Source organism: Athene noctua, chromosome 4, assembly GCF_965140245.1.
Source record: "Athene noctua chromosome 4, bAthNoc1.hap1.1, whole genome shotgun sequence".
In the NCBI taxonomy this organism is placed as follows: domain Eukaryota; kingdom Metazoa; phylum Chordata; class Aves; order Strigiformes; family Strigidae; genus Athene; species Athene noctua.
The window spans coordinates 56,694,056-56,709,179 of NC_134040.1; the positions used below are offsets into that span (position 1 = coordinate 56,694,056).

The 15,124-nt window shown below is 56.7% G+C and overlaps 1 protein-coding gene across 3 annotated transcripts; it reads left to right on the plus strand.

The window, feature by feature from the left end:
• The first annotated feature begins 1,440 nt into the window (after positions 1–1,440).
• PITX2 (paired like homeodomain 2) lies at positions 1,441–13,417 on the plus strand. 3 transcript variants are annotated; one of them, XM_074903967.1, is made up of 4 exons: positions 1,441–1,486; positions 1,681–1,818; positions 10,188–10,393; positions 12,127–13,417. In XM_074903967.1, exons 1-4 carry the CDS (start codon positions 1,441–1,443, stop codon positions 12,688–12,690), a joined length of 954 nt encoding a protein of 317 aa, XP_074760068.1. In that variant the 3' UTR covers positions 12,691–13,417. The 3 variants fall into 3 exon arrangements, with proteins under 3 accessions (XP_074760068.1, XP_074760069.1, XP_074760067.1); XM_074903968.1 differs by lacking the exon at positions 1,681–1,818; XM_074903966.1 differs by lacking the exons at positions 1,441–1,486; positions 1,681–1,818 and adding an exon at positions 9,101–9,370.
• Positions 13,418–15,124: the final 1,707 nt, after the last annotated feature.

The following is a 15,124-nucleotide window of genomic DNA, read 5'->3' on the forward strand; positions in this document are numbered from 1 at the left end:
CAAGTTGCTTTCGTTTGAGTCGCCGGGCCGCAGACAATAGGAAAATGCTTCTCACTCCCCTTGGCCCCGCGCTGCGATGTGGTTTGCGACAAAAATTAAAAGAGGATATGGAAAGGAGAAAGGGACGGAGCAGTCCGGGCAGCTGAGAGCGAGGAAGGAGTAATAATCCGTCCGGGAAAGGCACTTTTCTCTGAGGAGACCGGCGATTCAGGAGAGAGGAAAAACTTCCCCTCGGTGGCGGTGCGTGTGCGTGGGGGGAGCTGTGTGTCTCCACTCGTGAGATAAATCAGCCATCGAGGCAGGCGGCGGGGGAGGGCAGCTGAATTTGTCATGCAGGACTAATCTTGACGGAGACCTATCCCGATTTAAGGACCGTCGGCGAAGATTTGAAGTTCTCTTAATCGCCTTCCCGATTAATTTAGGCAGAGCTCCTCTGCTAGGCCCGGCTGCTGGAGGAGCAGAGTTTCTCTCCGGCGTGTCTTCGGCTTTGAATAGAAACCGCCGTGTCACAACGAGACCCGGAGGACCCCCGAGAACCGCACCTTCCCCCATTTCCCCTCTCTTTCCCCCCCCCTTTTTTTTTTCTTTTTTTAAATTCCATTCCTTCCCCCACCCCCCCCGCGGCGGGCGCTGCGGCTGGCGCGGCTCAGCCCAAACGTGCCTCGGCTCCAGGCGGCCGCATTTCTAAGCACCAGCTAATAATGCACCCGGTTCAGACATTAAAAAAGAGGCGCAGAAGAAGAAGAAAGATTACCGAAATGATGGTGACATGCAAATTTCCCCCGAAATTATCATAAGTAAACATTTGAAGCCTGGACTAATAAAATCCCATCTGTGTTACTTCATATCGAGTTAGTAGAGAGCTGTGATAATGAATTTTGTAATATCTCACGAACAGACATCTCAATCAGGCACTAATCCTGTGATTTTACTGCCCGACCTCTCAGGCCGGGGGAGGCGCCGGCGGCGGCCGGGGAGCGCGAAGGCGCAGCCGGGGAGCGGGGCCTCGGCGGGCTCAGCCGCGGCCGCGCAACTCCCGCCGCTCAGGGGCCCGGCTGCCGGTACCCGCTGCCCCACCACACCCATGGGACCGGGACGGCGGTGTCCCGGAGCAGAGCGCGGCCGCGACGTTAGGGGACTCTCCTCCACGTCTCCAAATAGCGAGGGGCGGAGGGAGGCCGACGGGCTGCGAACCCGCCCGGGGATCTGCGCCTGTCCCGTGGGGTGACTCGGGTGGGACCCGAAGTTGAGGCGGGGAGAGGGGGCTCCGTGCGGAGATCGCTGGGGAAAGGTGGGGGTCCCCCCGGCATCGCTACGACGTGGCTGCCAGGCGGCTGGGTTTCTTTTTTTTTTCTTTTTTTTTTTCCCCCCATTGATTTTTCTCACTCCGAATAACTGTTTTAAAACTCCGATGCCTTCATCTTTTGCAGATAACGGGTAATGGAGTCCAACTGCCGCAAACTTGTCTCTGCCTGTGTTCAGCTAGGTAAGAGAAACCATCTCCCGCCGGGCCGGAGGCTCAGCGACCGCGCTGCCGGGCGGTGCGGTGCGGTGCGCGGGTGCGGAGCCAGGCGGGGCAGTCCCCGGGAAGCGGCGCCGCCTCCGCCGAGGGGTGCGCAGCAGCGGGCGCTGACCGCCTCTCCCCTGTCCGTGTGTGTGTGTGTCCCCACCCGTCCCCAGGGGTACAGCCCGCCGCCGTCGAGTGTCTTTTCTCCAAGGAGGCGGACGTCAAAAAGGGGGAGCTCAGCGAGGCGCCGGAGGGCCGCAGGGAGCCCGCCGGCAGCAAACTCTTCGGCCGGCCGCCCCCCAGCGCCAATGGTAAGCGGCGGCCCCTCCGCGCCCCTCCGCGGGCCGCGCAGCCGGGGGGGGGGGGGGCGGGCGGCAGCTCCGCGCCGGGCCGGGCCCGCCTGAGCGGCGCCAGGGCGCCCCCTGCTGGCCGGCGGAGCTCCCGGGCGCCACTTGCGCCGCAAGATGCGCGGCCGCGGGGAACGGGAAAAGGGGGGTGCGCGGACACCCCCGCGGCTGCAGGCGCGCACTAACACCCGCCGCCACCGCGTCCTCACACCCCCTCCACCACCACCCCCGAAAAATCATCGCTGTCAGCGCGCCTCTCAGATACCCGCAGCGTCGCTCTCGTATTTATTTTTATTTTCTATTTTTTGACACCCCCGCTGCCTGTAAACAAGCCGCCAGCCCTCTCCTGCCCCCAGAGGCAGGCACCCCCGCAGCGCCTCGTCTGCAGGCAGAGTGAGCTCCTGCCTCCTTTCCCCCTGCCCCTTTCAGGGGGTCTGGTAGCCGAGCCCGAGGGGTGGTAAAGCAAAACAGCAATGCAAACATATTACAAAGAAGAAAACAAGCGCTCTGTATTTCGAGAGACTGTTTAATCCAAGATAAACGTAATTTTGTTTAAATAAAATATATTAACCTGAATTAATAATACAGGAAACTAGAGTGAATTAATAATGCACGTATTCCTGGTCTCGTGGTTAAACACTTCCTTGTAAGAATACTGTATTAACCCTGTTTGGCCAAACAGCTCGCTGTTTCTCAAATAACACCCAGTGATTTCAGGAGAAGCCACATCCCCTTCCCGAGTTCACCCTCCCCTGGAGACTTTAAGCAGGATTTGCTAGCTGGACATCAAAACCCCTAGAAGAAGAAACGCTTAGGCTAAAGGAAGGTTAGCGAGCAAAATCCGGGGTAATTCCAAACGCGAAGGTATTACGAGCCGATAATTTTTAATCCCGGAAACATACATGATATTAAATTGTGCACAAATAGGCTTTGCCGGGGTCTGGCACTTTTTCCCTCGGCCAGTAATAAGTGTTAAATAATGTGGAAAGGAAGGGTGACATTGCTTTATATATGGTTTGCAAATAAGAAAGGCCTTTCTACCCTCTCCTGCCTTTTCCTCCCGACGAACAGGTGGTCTTAATCAAAGCCCTTAGCACGATCTAATGGGAAAGTAGGGACCTTTCTGATATAATAAATTTATGAGCCCTTCCAAGTCAGCTTTATTCGACTAAGTATTTATAAAAGTAATATCCACATATGCTCCCTGACACGGTAACTTTTACTTCCTCTGCCGAGAAACAAATGGTTATTTTCTTAACCATCAATTATGAACCCGGATTATTGTAATACACGCAAAATTTCCTGCCTCGTTACCGTATCAGCCGGTCTGCTTTTTACTCGTCGGGCTGCAGGGGAAATTGCTATCTAAACACCTCTAATGCCATTAATTAAAATATAAGTCTGAGCCGAAGAAGCAACGCGGGGTTGCCTGGCCGTTAAAACCTTCCCATTTACGGGGCAGGGAATCGCGGGCGACCGCGGATGCGGAGATATCCCTGCAGATGTGGGAATGGTCCCTGTGTGCAGCCCCAGCCCGTGTCTCCGTGCGATGGTTAATGGCAAATCCTGAGACGCCCGGAGCTGCTCGGGCGACTCTCTGCGAATCGTGGAAACCACGGGCGTTTTGCCGCGACTCGGGCGGGCTTTGTTGGGTCTTGGCTTTGATTTGCTTTTAATCGCGCGGGGCTTGTTGATTTTTGCCTTGCCTGACCGCCAGGACGTCGTGTTTTATGGGATTTACCTCGCAAAAAGCCTGGTCCTTGGGGCGGGCTGGGTGGGAGGTGGCGAAGTGGAGATGGGGTTTGTTTGCCCCCCCCCCCCCCCCCCTCCCGTCAGAGTTCAGTTTCGGAAATTACGAGGGCGGTCAGGTAATTTCGTGAGTTAGGCACCATCGGTGGGCACAAGGAGGGTAATCGCTATCTAGCAGCTTTGGTAATAGTAAAAAATGCGGATGTTTGGTCAAATCGAAGCTCCTGTGAAAGGAGAAAACGAAATTCAGTAGGAGACGCTCCAAAACGACACGGGCGCGAAGGGAGAGCGGGGAGGGAGAGTCGCCCCGTAAGAAACGGGGAAAGGAAAATGAGAAAGTACGAAATCATTACTGCAGCCTGGAGTGTCAAACGCAGCCCGACGGGTGTCATGTTTACCCAGAGAGACGGGAAAATTGCTGCTGCGTGATCAGCCCTACAAAATCAGGAAAACTTTAGCACACGCTTCGACGGCCCCACAGCACGCGTAAATGGTTGCTGGTGGGTTTATTCGAATAATTTTTATGCAGGGCGGGAAGATGCTTAAACTATTTGTGTGCGTGTATACATATGTCTCTGTGTGTGTATACATATATATATATACACAAAATGTGTTAGCGCTCAATTCTACTTAAGGAAACCTTTCTTATAATCGATAATCTGGGTATTGGTGAAACAGCAGCCTCCAACATAAAACGTTGAAGTTACATTCCACCTTATATCGTCATTCAGCATCACGAATTGATTATTTCAACTCTTTAAAAAAACCAAACAAACAAACAAAAAAAAAACAACAACAAAAAACCCCAACCAAACAACCCCCCACCCCAAATAATGATTCGGTCTGAATATTCCGTAATTTAACATCTCTTTTTCAAAAGCAATCCCCCAAAAAACAACGCTGATTTAGCTCTCGGTCCAGATCAGCTGAAGACACGGCAGCGTGCAAAGCAAAAAAAAAGGTCCCCGGCGCCTTTTTTGAGCCCCGGGCCGAGGCTGGCGCGCAGCCTCCGCCCCTGCGGGAGGGAGCGGGCGAGGGGGGGGGCCGAGGCGGAGCCGGAGGGGCAGAGCTGAGCGGCACCCTCCCCGCCACATAACCGGGCCAAATTTGTCCCCGCAGTTGTGACCCGAGCGGTGGAGTCGGGGTCTCCGCTGGCCGGGGAGGAGGCACTCCGCCGGTGCGCTGCCCCTGCGCGGCGCCAGCGAAGCTGCGCGCCCCTTTCCGCAGCCCCCCGCCGAGCGTAAATTAAAAGTTATTTATTGCGCTTCGGATATATCATTTCTAACACACACACACACACACACACACACACACCACTCCGTCGCCGTCGTCGTCTGCGAATAATATATGCAGCAGTTGTTAGCCTCACTCCAGGGAAAACTAAATGTATAACGAAAGCTTATTCGTGAGTAGGAATATACTAACGGAACAATCTGATGTCTTCTTAATCCTATGTAAAAAGCTCTGTAGTCTTCCTAATATTGACTGAATGGGTAATTAATGGCTCTTCATCGAGGAGAATACCCGGTAATCCGAGATAGGCGAAAGACAACAAGCCAGAGGTAAAAGACGACAGGACTAGCTGGAGACTCTGCATAAGAACCGATTTATCCATTTAGGAGAGTATTACGCCTAGAAACAACGATCCCGTAAGGAGATAAAGGAAAAGTGGGAAAATAAATACCCGCAGTAGGTCTGGACACCCGCCCTGGCACCCCCAGCCGAGCGGCCCCGCTCCCGGCCCGCCCGCCTCCCGCACCGCGGCCGGCACCGGGGAATCCGGGCCGTCAGCTCCGCCGGCGGGAGCGGGAGGTCGAGAAACACCCTCGGAAAAAAAAAAAAAAAAAAAAAAAAAAAAAACCAAACAAACCCCCAAAATCAAACGAAACACCAAACCAAAACAACAACTAAACCCACAAAATTAATTAAAAAGGAGATGCAGAAGGTGGAGCAGGGTGGGGAAGCAGTGCCAGTTCCCCATTTTTCGCCGCCGGTGGATGCCCTCCAGCCCACCGGAGCGCGTCCTCGGCGAGCCCTGTAGCCCCGGGCGACAGGGAAAGGGGGGAATTCCCCCAAATAGAGGGTTTTTTTGGGGGGGTGGCAGCCCCGCGCACACAGACGCTGACAGTCGCTACGCGGGTGAGCCGGCCGGGGCGGCTTCGCGGCCGGGACCCGAAAGCGAAAAGGATGGGAGCTTGCAAGCAGGGAAAAAAAGGAAGGAAAAAAAAAAAAATTAAAAAACACTTTTGACATTTTAATTGAAACCTTTACCGCTAATATATTACTTGGGTGACTACAATTAGGTTGTTTTTCGGTTGGCTGACAGCTTTTAAAATATTATTTCACTCGGGAAATAAAAGCTTCATCTCAGATTATAGGTGGGTATTTTTGGATTTACGTGATTTATGGTCACCATGACAACTAATGCTGCGTGGTAGCTCCCCTCCTGCCCGCAGTGGGGGAGTTTTAATCAAAGGCATGTAAGGAAACGCCGGCGCCCTCTCCCTCCGGGCTGCTGGGGCCCGGGCCGGTGCTGTGCCCCGCTTTGGGGACGCGGGGACATCCCGGCTGGGCTGGGGGACGCGGGGCTGGCGCTGGGGAAGGTGTGAGAGGGCGGTGAGGTGCCAGGGCCCTGTTCCTCCTCTTCCCTTCCCTTCCTTTCCCCGGGGGGAGCGAGCCGGCACCCGGGACAGAGCGGGCCGTGGCGGGGCGGGCACCGGCGCTGCGCCCTGCAAGCGCACAAAGCGCGGAAAAAGCGCTCTGCGCCGCGCAGCCAGGAGGGACTTTTCGTTTCGAGTCCCGGCGGAAGAAGCTAGCGTTGCCCCAGACTAACTAAAAATAAACGAATGCAAAAACAGAAAAGGAAAGGGAGGGGGAAAGGGCTCATCTGCGGGAGGGCTGCATTGCCCCGTTGAAAAAAAAAATTAAAACCGGAGGGGGGATACCACCGTAACCCTTCTCCCTCCGGCTCCCCCTCCCCGGGGCTTTGCAGGGGTCTTACAACCCCGACGTGGGGGCTCGAGAAGGGCAGGGCCACCTCCCAGCGCCCCTCGCAGTGAGGCCGAGGCCGCGCCCGCTCGCCGGGGCCGGGGAAGCTCCGCGCCCGCGGCCTTGGCGCGGTCCCGGAGTGGGGAAAAGGGGGGAGGGGGGGGGGGGAATTCTGGGTGCAGGACCAAGGAGGTAGCGAGAGGTTAAGAAGAAACGGGGATATGATTGGTAAACAAATTGTGCAGAATGGAGCTGGATTCATATTGACTTAGTTATAGGTCATCTGCTGCCGGTGCAAAGGGAGGAAATATTTACTTTACACATATACTTTATGATCTTGGGGGAATTAGAGGAAATTCAATAAGAAAACGGCTAGAATCATTTTAAACCCCCTATTTAAAAGACTTAAGCAAATTAGAGTCTTATCAGATTAAAATCCACTACAAATGTAAGAGCATTGTCTCCGTCGAAACGCTGTGGGGTCTGAGGAAAGAGATTCTTTGCCAAATCTCAGGGATAAAAACACGTCATTTAAACACCAGATAATGAGCAGAATGTAAATTAATTTAACCTTCTTTACTAACAGGCTGCGAAAGTAATATGTATAATTTAGCGATAAGTAAGATTGCGAGGGATGATACGTACCGCGAACGAGCATCAGCGGCTGGGAAAGATCCTTGCGAGGGGGGGGACGGGGGGGACGGGGGGAAAGCAGCGGGATACAGAAAAGTGTGGGCGCTGCGGTGTGGGTGTGGAGGGCCACTTCAAGGGGAAGTTTTCGGTAACTTTTCGATGACCGTGACCGTGAAGATAGAGGCGCAAATGGCTTTTCCGCGCCAGGGCTCCCTCGGGCTCCCCATCCCCAACAGGACCGCGGCTCCCCAGGGGCAGGGCTCGGGGAAAGGCTCCTCTGCCCCGGGGGGTCCTTGGCCAACACGGGAGGGCAACCTGCCCCCGCGTTAGACCCGCTGGGAGCGGCCCTGCTCCTCCTTCCTCCAGCGACACCCGGGTCCACAGCAGCCTCTCCCCCGCGCTATAAGCGGGCCCGTGAGCGGGGACCGCCGGACAGCGCAGTCCGCCCCTCTGCTGCCGCTGCCCGCGGGCGAGGGGTCAATTCCTGCCCCCAAACCCCGCAGGGGGCTTGATCGGGAGGCCGTGGGCGAGAGATTTGCGTGCCGGAGCCCGGCCCGGCCCGGGGCTTGGCCAAACTCTGCAAACGGCTTTCGCGGGCGTGGGTTCGGGGGCTGCTGCGGGCGCCCCACCGGGAGGCGGGACGGTCCCCGCGGGTCCCCGCCGAGACGGGGACCGGTCCCTGCGCATCGCGGCGCGAATAAGGGGTAAAAGCGGGGTGGAAAATCCTCCTGGGGAGCTCGCTATTGGGAACCCGGCTGCAAGGAGGCGACGGGAATGGCAGTGCCGGCGGGAGGATTTTCTCCCCGTTTTCTCCGCCTTCTGTGCAGGCAGGGGGAGACAAGACAGCCGGCGGGCGCGGGGATTACAAGTGCTCGGGAGCTGCACGTTCTTCCTTACTCCTCTGAGTGTGATGTGAAGCTTCCCGTAGCCGCGCCGCAGAGGGGTGGTTGGTGTTGTCAATCGTGTTTAGTTGTCGTTGTCGTAGTGGTGACTGCGACGATCGCTGTTACCCGTCAGCGACCCGCCGTCTAACCGGCCGCACCCCGCCTCCCGCCTGTTTTCCACCTCCTCCATAACGAGGGAATCGGGGCTGGGGCTTCCTCGCTTACTTCCTCCGTGCTGCAACGCCTCTGCCCGCGCCGAGCTTCCCGCTCCTCACCCCCGCGGGTCCGCGGGTGCGTAAGGCAGCGCGGAGAGGGACGGGCGTGCCCGGAGCCGCCCCGACGGGGCGCCCGGCGGAGGCCGGGCTCGGGTCCCACCCGCGGGGCAAAGCGGGAGGAAAACGCGAGCTGCTTTTTTTTTTTTTTTTTTCCGGGGGGGTGTGTGTGCTCCCGCGGGCGGGGCGTGGCGGGGGGCGTGGCGCGGGCGGGGGCGGGGCGGGGCGGGGCGGGGCGGGTGACGTGCCGGCGCGGGGAAGGCCGCCGCCGGTTTAAGATGTCAGGCCAAGAGGGAAGCGGCTGAGCTGGTGCGGTGCGGGGCCGGCCGCGGCGCGGCGCGGGTCCATGCGCGGGCAGCGGAGAGGAGCGCCCCGCGGAGCGCCGCCGCGCCTCGCCGCCCCCGCCCCGCGGAGCCCCGCGGCGGGCCGGGGGCCGCCGGCCGGGGAGCAGCCGTGTCGCCGTGACGGCTCTTGCAGGACCGGACTCGCCCGCTCGCCTGTCGCCGCCGCCGCGGCCCCCCGGGCGGCGGGGGCTTCTGGGCTCGCCGTGCCGCCCGGGCGCTAGACGAGCGCCGCCCGCCCCGCCGCGGCTCCCCGCCCAGCAGTCCTGACCCACCCCCCCCGGAGCCGCGGGGCTGCTCCGCGCCCGCGGAGGGGGCGCCGCGCCGACCCTCCTACACGTACCGACACCTACAGACACACGCACACCTCCTCCCATCGACCCCCCAGGCGCGCACGTAGACTTTGGCGTCCTTTTGCCGATGAACTGCATGAAGGACCCGTTAAGCCTGGAGCGCCTGGGAGCCGGGAATAAGCTGTGCTCCTCCTCACCTTCCTCCTCCTCCTCTTCATCATCTTGCCACCACCACCAGCCCCCGCTGGCCATGGCGACGGCGCTGGCGCCGGGGCAGGCGCGCTCCTCCCTGGAGTCCGCCAAGCACCGGCTGGAGGTGCACACCATCTCCGACACCTCCAGCCCCGAGGCCGCAGGTAAGAAGGGGCGAGCGGCAGGGACCCCCGCTCGCCGGGCGCCCCCTGCCTTGCCCCGGCCCGGCCCAGCCCCGAGCCGAGACCCCTTTCGTGGGTTTTTTTCGCGTGCGGTGTCTGTGTGCCGGCGTACAGGAAGACAATAATGACATGCGTAAGGATGGGCGAACCGCATGTACACCGGCGGGCGAATAATGGGGACACAGATGGGCGAATGGTGTGGCTACACATCGACGAATGATGTAGATACAGACGGAGGAGCAATATGGGAATAGACGGACGAGCAGTATGGGTGTAGACTGACAAATAATGCGGGTATAGGTAGACGCACGATGTAGATACAGATGGGCGAATGATGTGGGTACAGGTGGGCGAATAATACGGATGCAGGCAGAGGAATAGCACGATAAAGACAGGCGAATAATATGGGTATAGACAGGGAAATAATAGGGGTTACACGTGTGCAGATGGGAGAATAATATGGATGTAGCCAGGCGGAAAACTTGCATCTATCGATAGGCGAAAAACTGGCGTGCGGAGAGGCGGCTCCGTCCCGCTGCCCCGGCGGTGGCTGTGGCCCCGGAAGGAGCCTCCCGCGGGTGCCCGCGGGGCGCGGAGGGGCCGCGGCGGCGGGAGGCCGGCGTGGGTTAATCATTACCCCGCCGAGCCGCGCCGGGGACAGGCTGCGGGACGCGGCAGCGCTGGGCACCAGCCCTTCGGCAGCCGCTGGGGAGGAGGCTTCGGAGGCTGAGGCGCCCTCGTTTTCCGCCTTGTTGTTTTTTGTGTCCGTCCGTCCCGTCCCCCCCACCCCCCCTTACAGAGAAAGATAAGAGCCAGCAAAGCAAGAACGAGGATGCGGGGCCCGAGGACCCCTCCAAGAAGAAGAGGCAGCGGCGGCAGCGGACTCACTTCACCAGCCAACAGCTGCAGGAGCTGGAGGCCACCTTCCAGCGGAATCGCTACCCGGACATGTCCACCCGGGAGGAGATCGCCGTCTGGACCAACCTCACCGAGGCCAGGGTTAGGGTGAGTCCCCCACGACACCCCGGCTCCGAGCAGCGGGGGTCGGGGAAAGGGCGGGGGTGGGCCGTGGGGGGGGTGTTGGGGTGGAAGGGTAGGAGGGCTGAAATGTTCGCAGCTGCTTTCGATTTCGGTTTGTATGCAAACTTCAGAGCATTTGCACAAAAGCAGGGCAGAGCAGGACATTTCTGTCAAAGCCAGAGAGATTGGGATCTCTCTCTCTCTCTCCGGAATATGGTTTGCTGCACGTTTCGCCCTCGCCGCGCAATGCGTCCTGCTCCTTTTGATCGAAACGCTAATGAAAACATTAGCCAAGAAAGCAACTTGGAACAGGCTGCAACCTGCGCTGCCTCTAATGAGAAAAAGATGTAAAATACACAAGGGCTTTTACTTCAGTCCGAGGCGCTCCCGACGTGCCCTTCCTTGCATTTTCTCTTTCTCTTGGTTTCACAATTCGACAAGCGTCTCTCTCCGCCCTTTCCCCCCTCTGAGATTTATGGGACCATCACGGCGCTGCAGATACCGAGGCCGGATCCTGCTCGCGTGCAAACGTCGCGCGGGGGGGGTGGTGGGGAGGGTGGCGTGGTGTAAAAAACACCCTAAAAAGCCCCCAAACTGGCCGAAACCCCAGATTTTCGGAAACGCCTATAAATCCTCTCCCCGCGGTCGCTTGAGGAAAGCGAGACGGCGAGAACCGGTCGCGGCGGGGAGCGGGGCCCGGCCGGGGCCTCGCCGCAGCGCGGAGCGGTGTCGGTCGCGGCGCGGCTTTTGCGGGGAGCGGGGGGCTGGTTTCGGGGGGAGCGGGGCCGCCAGACGGGGCCCGTCCCCGTGGTGCCCTCGCGGCCCCTGCCCGGCGTGGCGGGGGGGGCTCCTGCAAACACCCCGCGGCGGCTCCAATCCACACCGTGAGGCTGCTGCCGGCGGCTGCCCGGCGGGGCAGACACCCAGATGTGGATTGGGAGAGGGCACGTTTTCCCCATTGTCTGCAGGGAGGGTCCTTAGATCTCATTTAGCACGTTGTTAAATGGTGATCTTTTTCTCTTCTCTCCCCCCCCCCTTTTTTTTTTTTTTTTTTTTTTTTTTCGGCAAAGAGCAGTCGAACAAGTTTGTTTAGAAAGTGGTTTTCGGCTCTGGAAGCTTTCGTGCAGAAGGAACTTGTAGCTTTAACAAACTGAGGCAAGGATTTATTAGTTGCTGGCTTCCCCCTCCTTCCTCATAATAGGAAACATCGCCTTAAAATTCCGCGGGTTTCCAGGCGTTTCGCCCTCGCTTTTACACTTTTGTATTTCCCCTGGATGGCTCCAGTGCGGAACAAGCCAAGGAAGGACGGGGAAAAAAAGAAAGAGAAACGCGGCGGTGGTGGTGGGGGAAGACAAGGAAGCGTTGGGCTCGGTGGCACGAATTAGAGCATCGCAAATTGGGGGGATGGGGGGGTGGAAATAGCGCGGCCGCGGGTCTGCCTTGCTGAACCCCGGCGGCACAGGGGCCCGGGGGATGCTCGGCGGCCCCGGCAGCACATCGCTGCCTCGGCCCAGCGCAAGGCTCTGCAGAGGAGGAGACGAACCTATATATGTTTGTATATATATGTACGCACACTTCTTTTCGATATGTGTGTGTGTGTCTGCACGGACATGCTTGGCTGTTGCCCCAAGAGCTCGCGAGGGGCTGCGGTGGTGGTGGTGGTTCCTGACTAACTGGCATCTCGCATCTCCCCCCCTCTCCCCCCCCCGTTTCCAAAGGTTTGGTTCAAGAACCGCAGAGCCAAATGGAGAAAGAGAGAAAGGAACCAGCAAGCCGAGCTTTGCAAAAACGGCTTTGGTCCACAGTTTAACGGCCTCATGCAGCCCTACGACGACATGTACCCCGGCTACTCATACAACAACTGGGCAGCCAAGGGCCTGACCTCCGCTTCCCTCTCCACCAAAAGCTTTCCGTTCTTCAACTCCATGAATGTCAACCCTCTGTCTTCTCAGAGCATGTTCTCCCCTCCAAACTCCATCTCCTCCATGAGTATGTCTTCAAGCATGGTACCCTCTGCAGTCACCGGGGTCCCTGGCTCCAGCCTCAACAGCCTGAATAACTTGAACAACTTGAGCAATCCCTCCCTGAATTCTGCAGTGCCAACGCCAGCCTGTCCTTATGCTCCTCCAACACCTCCGTATGTTTATAGGGACACATGTAACTCGAGCTTGGCGAGTCTGAGACTTAAAGCCAAGCAGCACTCCAGTTTTGGCTATGCCAGTGTGCAGAACCCCGCTTCCAACCTGAGCGCTTGCCAGTACGCGGTGGACAGACCCGTGTGAGACACCCAAGTAGGAAACACTGCATGGGAATCCCTCCCCATTTCCCGCAGAGACTGAGAATTATGCTAGAAAGTAATGGGCACTAGAGAGAAAGAGAAAGGTGGAAAAATCAGAGAGAAAGAGAGAGGGGGGAAAAAAGAGGAAACCACTGAAATAAGATAGTTCCTTTGTTTTCAAAGGACCTCCTACAGATTCTGAGATCTTTCTTTCACTAAGAGTATTTCAACAGTTACAAGGACATATATATATATATATATGGACAAATGTTTGACTGGATATGATATGACATTTTAATGTTACTATAAGCTTGTTATTTTTTAAGTTTAGCATTGTTAACATAAAAATGACTGAAAGGATGTATATATATCGAAATGTCAAATTAATTTTATAAAAGCAGTTGTTAGTAATATCACAACAGTGTTTTTAAAAAGGTTAGGCTTTAAAATAAAGCATGTTACACAGAAGCGATTAGGATTTTTTCGCTTGCGAGCAAGGGAATGTATATACTAAATGCAACACTGTATGTTTCTAACATATAATTATTAAAAAAACCCCAACCATTGTGTGAATATCAGTTTTAGAATAGTACCTCTGGTGGATGCAATGATGTTTCTGATATTGCAATGTAAAACATGCCCTGTGTATAACATTTCGTACAATATTATTGTTTTACTTTTCAGCAAACATGAAAAAAAAATGTGTTTTATTTCATGGGAGTAAAATATACAGCATACAGTTTTGTCTGGATTTTTATTTACTGAGCCAAGCTGCGCAGCGGTAACTAGTCTGCACTGATTGACTGATCGTTGACACCAGATCTCGTTCTCTGGAAGCACAGGGCAGTACTTTTTATTGCAATACAAATAAATGCTGGCATTTTTTTTCATGTTAAAAAAAAAAAAAATCCCTCGCGCTAACGTTGCATGCTAGAGCAAAGCGGAGTTTGGACATGCTGCCTTCAGTGCAGCAGGATCCCTTTATTCCCCTTCGCAGCCCCGAGAAAATGGATTATTTGACATTGCTGGCCTCGAGAATTACCAGTCACAAAGTTGCTGTATCTCGAGCATAAATTTCTCCCGCTGTGAAGGAAGCTTTTATTACATTAAAGAAGAGGGGGTGGGAAAGAAAAAGGAAAAAAAAAAAAAAAAGGGGGGGGGGGAGAAAAGCCACTTTGCAAACAAACTGCTCCTGTTCAAAATAATCTGTCCCCTTTGCCGCTCCTTGAGCTCACCTTTTCCCTTCGGCGGGGAAATCCTTCATGTAATATTACATTTCTATTTCCAAATCCCCCTTTCAGACATGAAGAGAAACAAAGAGCAGCCCAAATAACCGCAGTCCCGCGGAGCGCGGGGGTTGAGAGGTTAGCCCCGAGTTTCCTGCGACTTCGTGCTGCAACACGTCGTTGAAGGGAAAGGTCGTGCTCTCGTGTGTTTTGTTTTAAATAATACCGACCCATTCATTCTCAACCTGCTTGTTCGTGAAATTATACAGGATTATAACTTTGCCATCGCCGGACAATTGAAACAAATCAAGATGAATTGCTGCTCGGCCCTCCCATCTGCTCACACCCCGGGCGGGCAAGGAGGGGCTGGCGGGGGGAGCGGCGGCAGGACCCGACGGGAATGGCGATATAGCAAGAAATTCCGCAGATGCGTAAACTGGCGAGGTGTGCAGGGGCCGCCAGGCAGGAAACTCAGCTTGCCCCTTGCGCGGCCTTTGCGCGCTCCTTGCGCGCTTTTGTGAGGCCGGGAGGAGCCGCCGGGGGACACCGAGGGTGGGCGAGGGCTCCGCGAGCGCGCAGATTGAGCTTTTGTGAGTCCTCGCCCCCTCCCGGGCTTCCCCCCACCACCAGCGGTGAGACGGGGAGAGGCGCGGAGAAGAGAGGGAGAAGGGAGAGGTCAGCGCCCTGCTCTTTCCCACGGGGAAAACTCTTCCCCCACCCAAAAGAGGGGTTCCCCCTTGTGTTCCTGTTTGCAGCGTGGGCAGGCCCCAGCCCCTACTTTTCCCCTCTCTTCACTTTTATTTTCTTTTTTTTGTTCCTCATCTTTTTTTTTGTTCCTCCCTTGCCCCCTTGCCCCCCCCCCCTTTTTTTTTAAAAAAAAAAACCAACACGTTTTTCTGTTTTCTTTTCCTCCGTGTGTTGTTGCCAGGGGGTCGGTGGAGCGAGAGAGCCTCCGTGCTTGGGGCGGGGGGAAGGCGGGCGGCCCCCCCCCGCGGCGTGCCCGGCCTCTCCGCCGCCCCGACCCAACGCCGCTCCCCTCGGTTTTTCCGCATCGTGTCAACACCTCTCCCGGGTGAGTGCCAGGGGCTTCCAAAAATGTCCCCTTCCTCCTCCTCCTCCTCTTCCTCCTCCTTGTTGGGCTGCGGGCGGAAGGTCTGGGGGCGAGCCGGCAAGGGGCTGGCAGCCCGGGAACCCCCCTCGGGGATCGGGGAA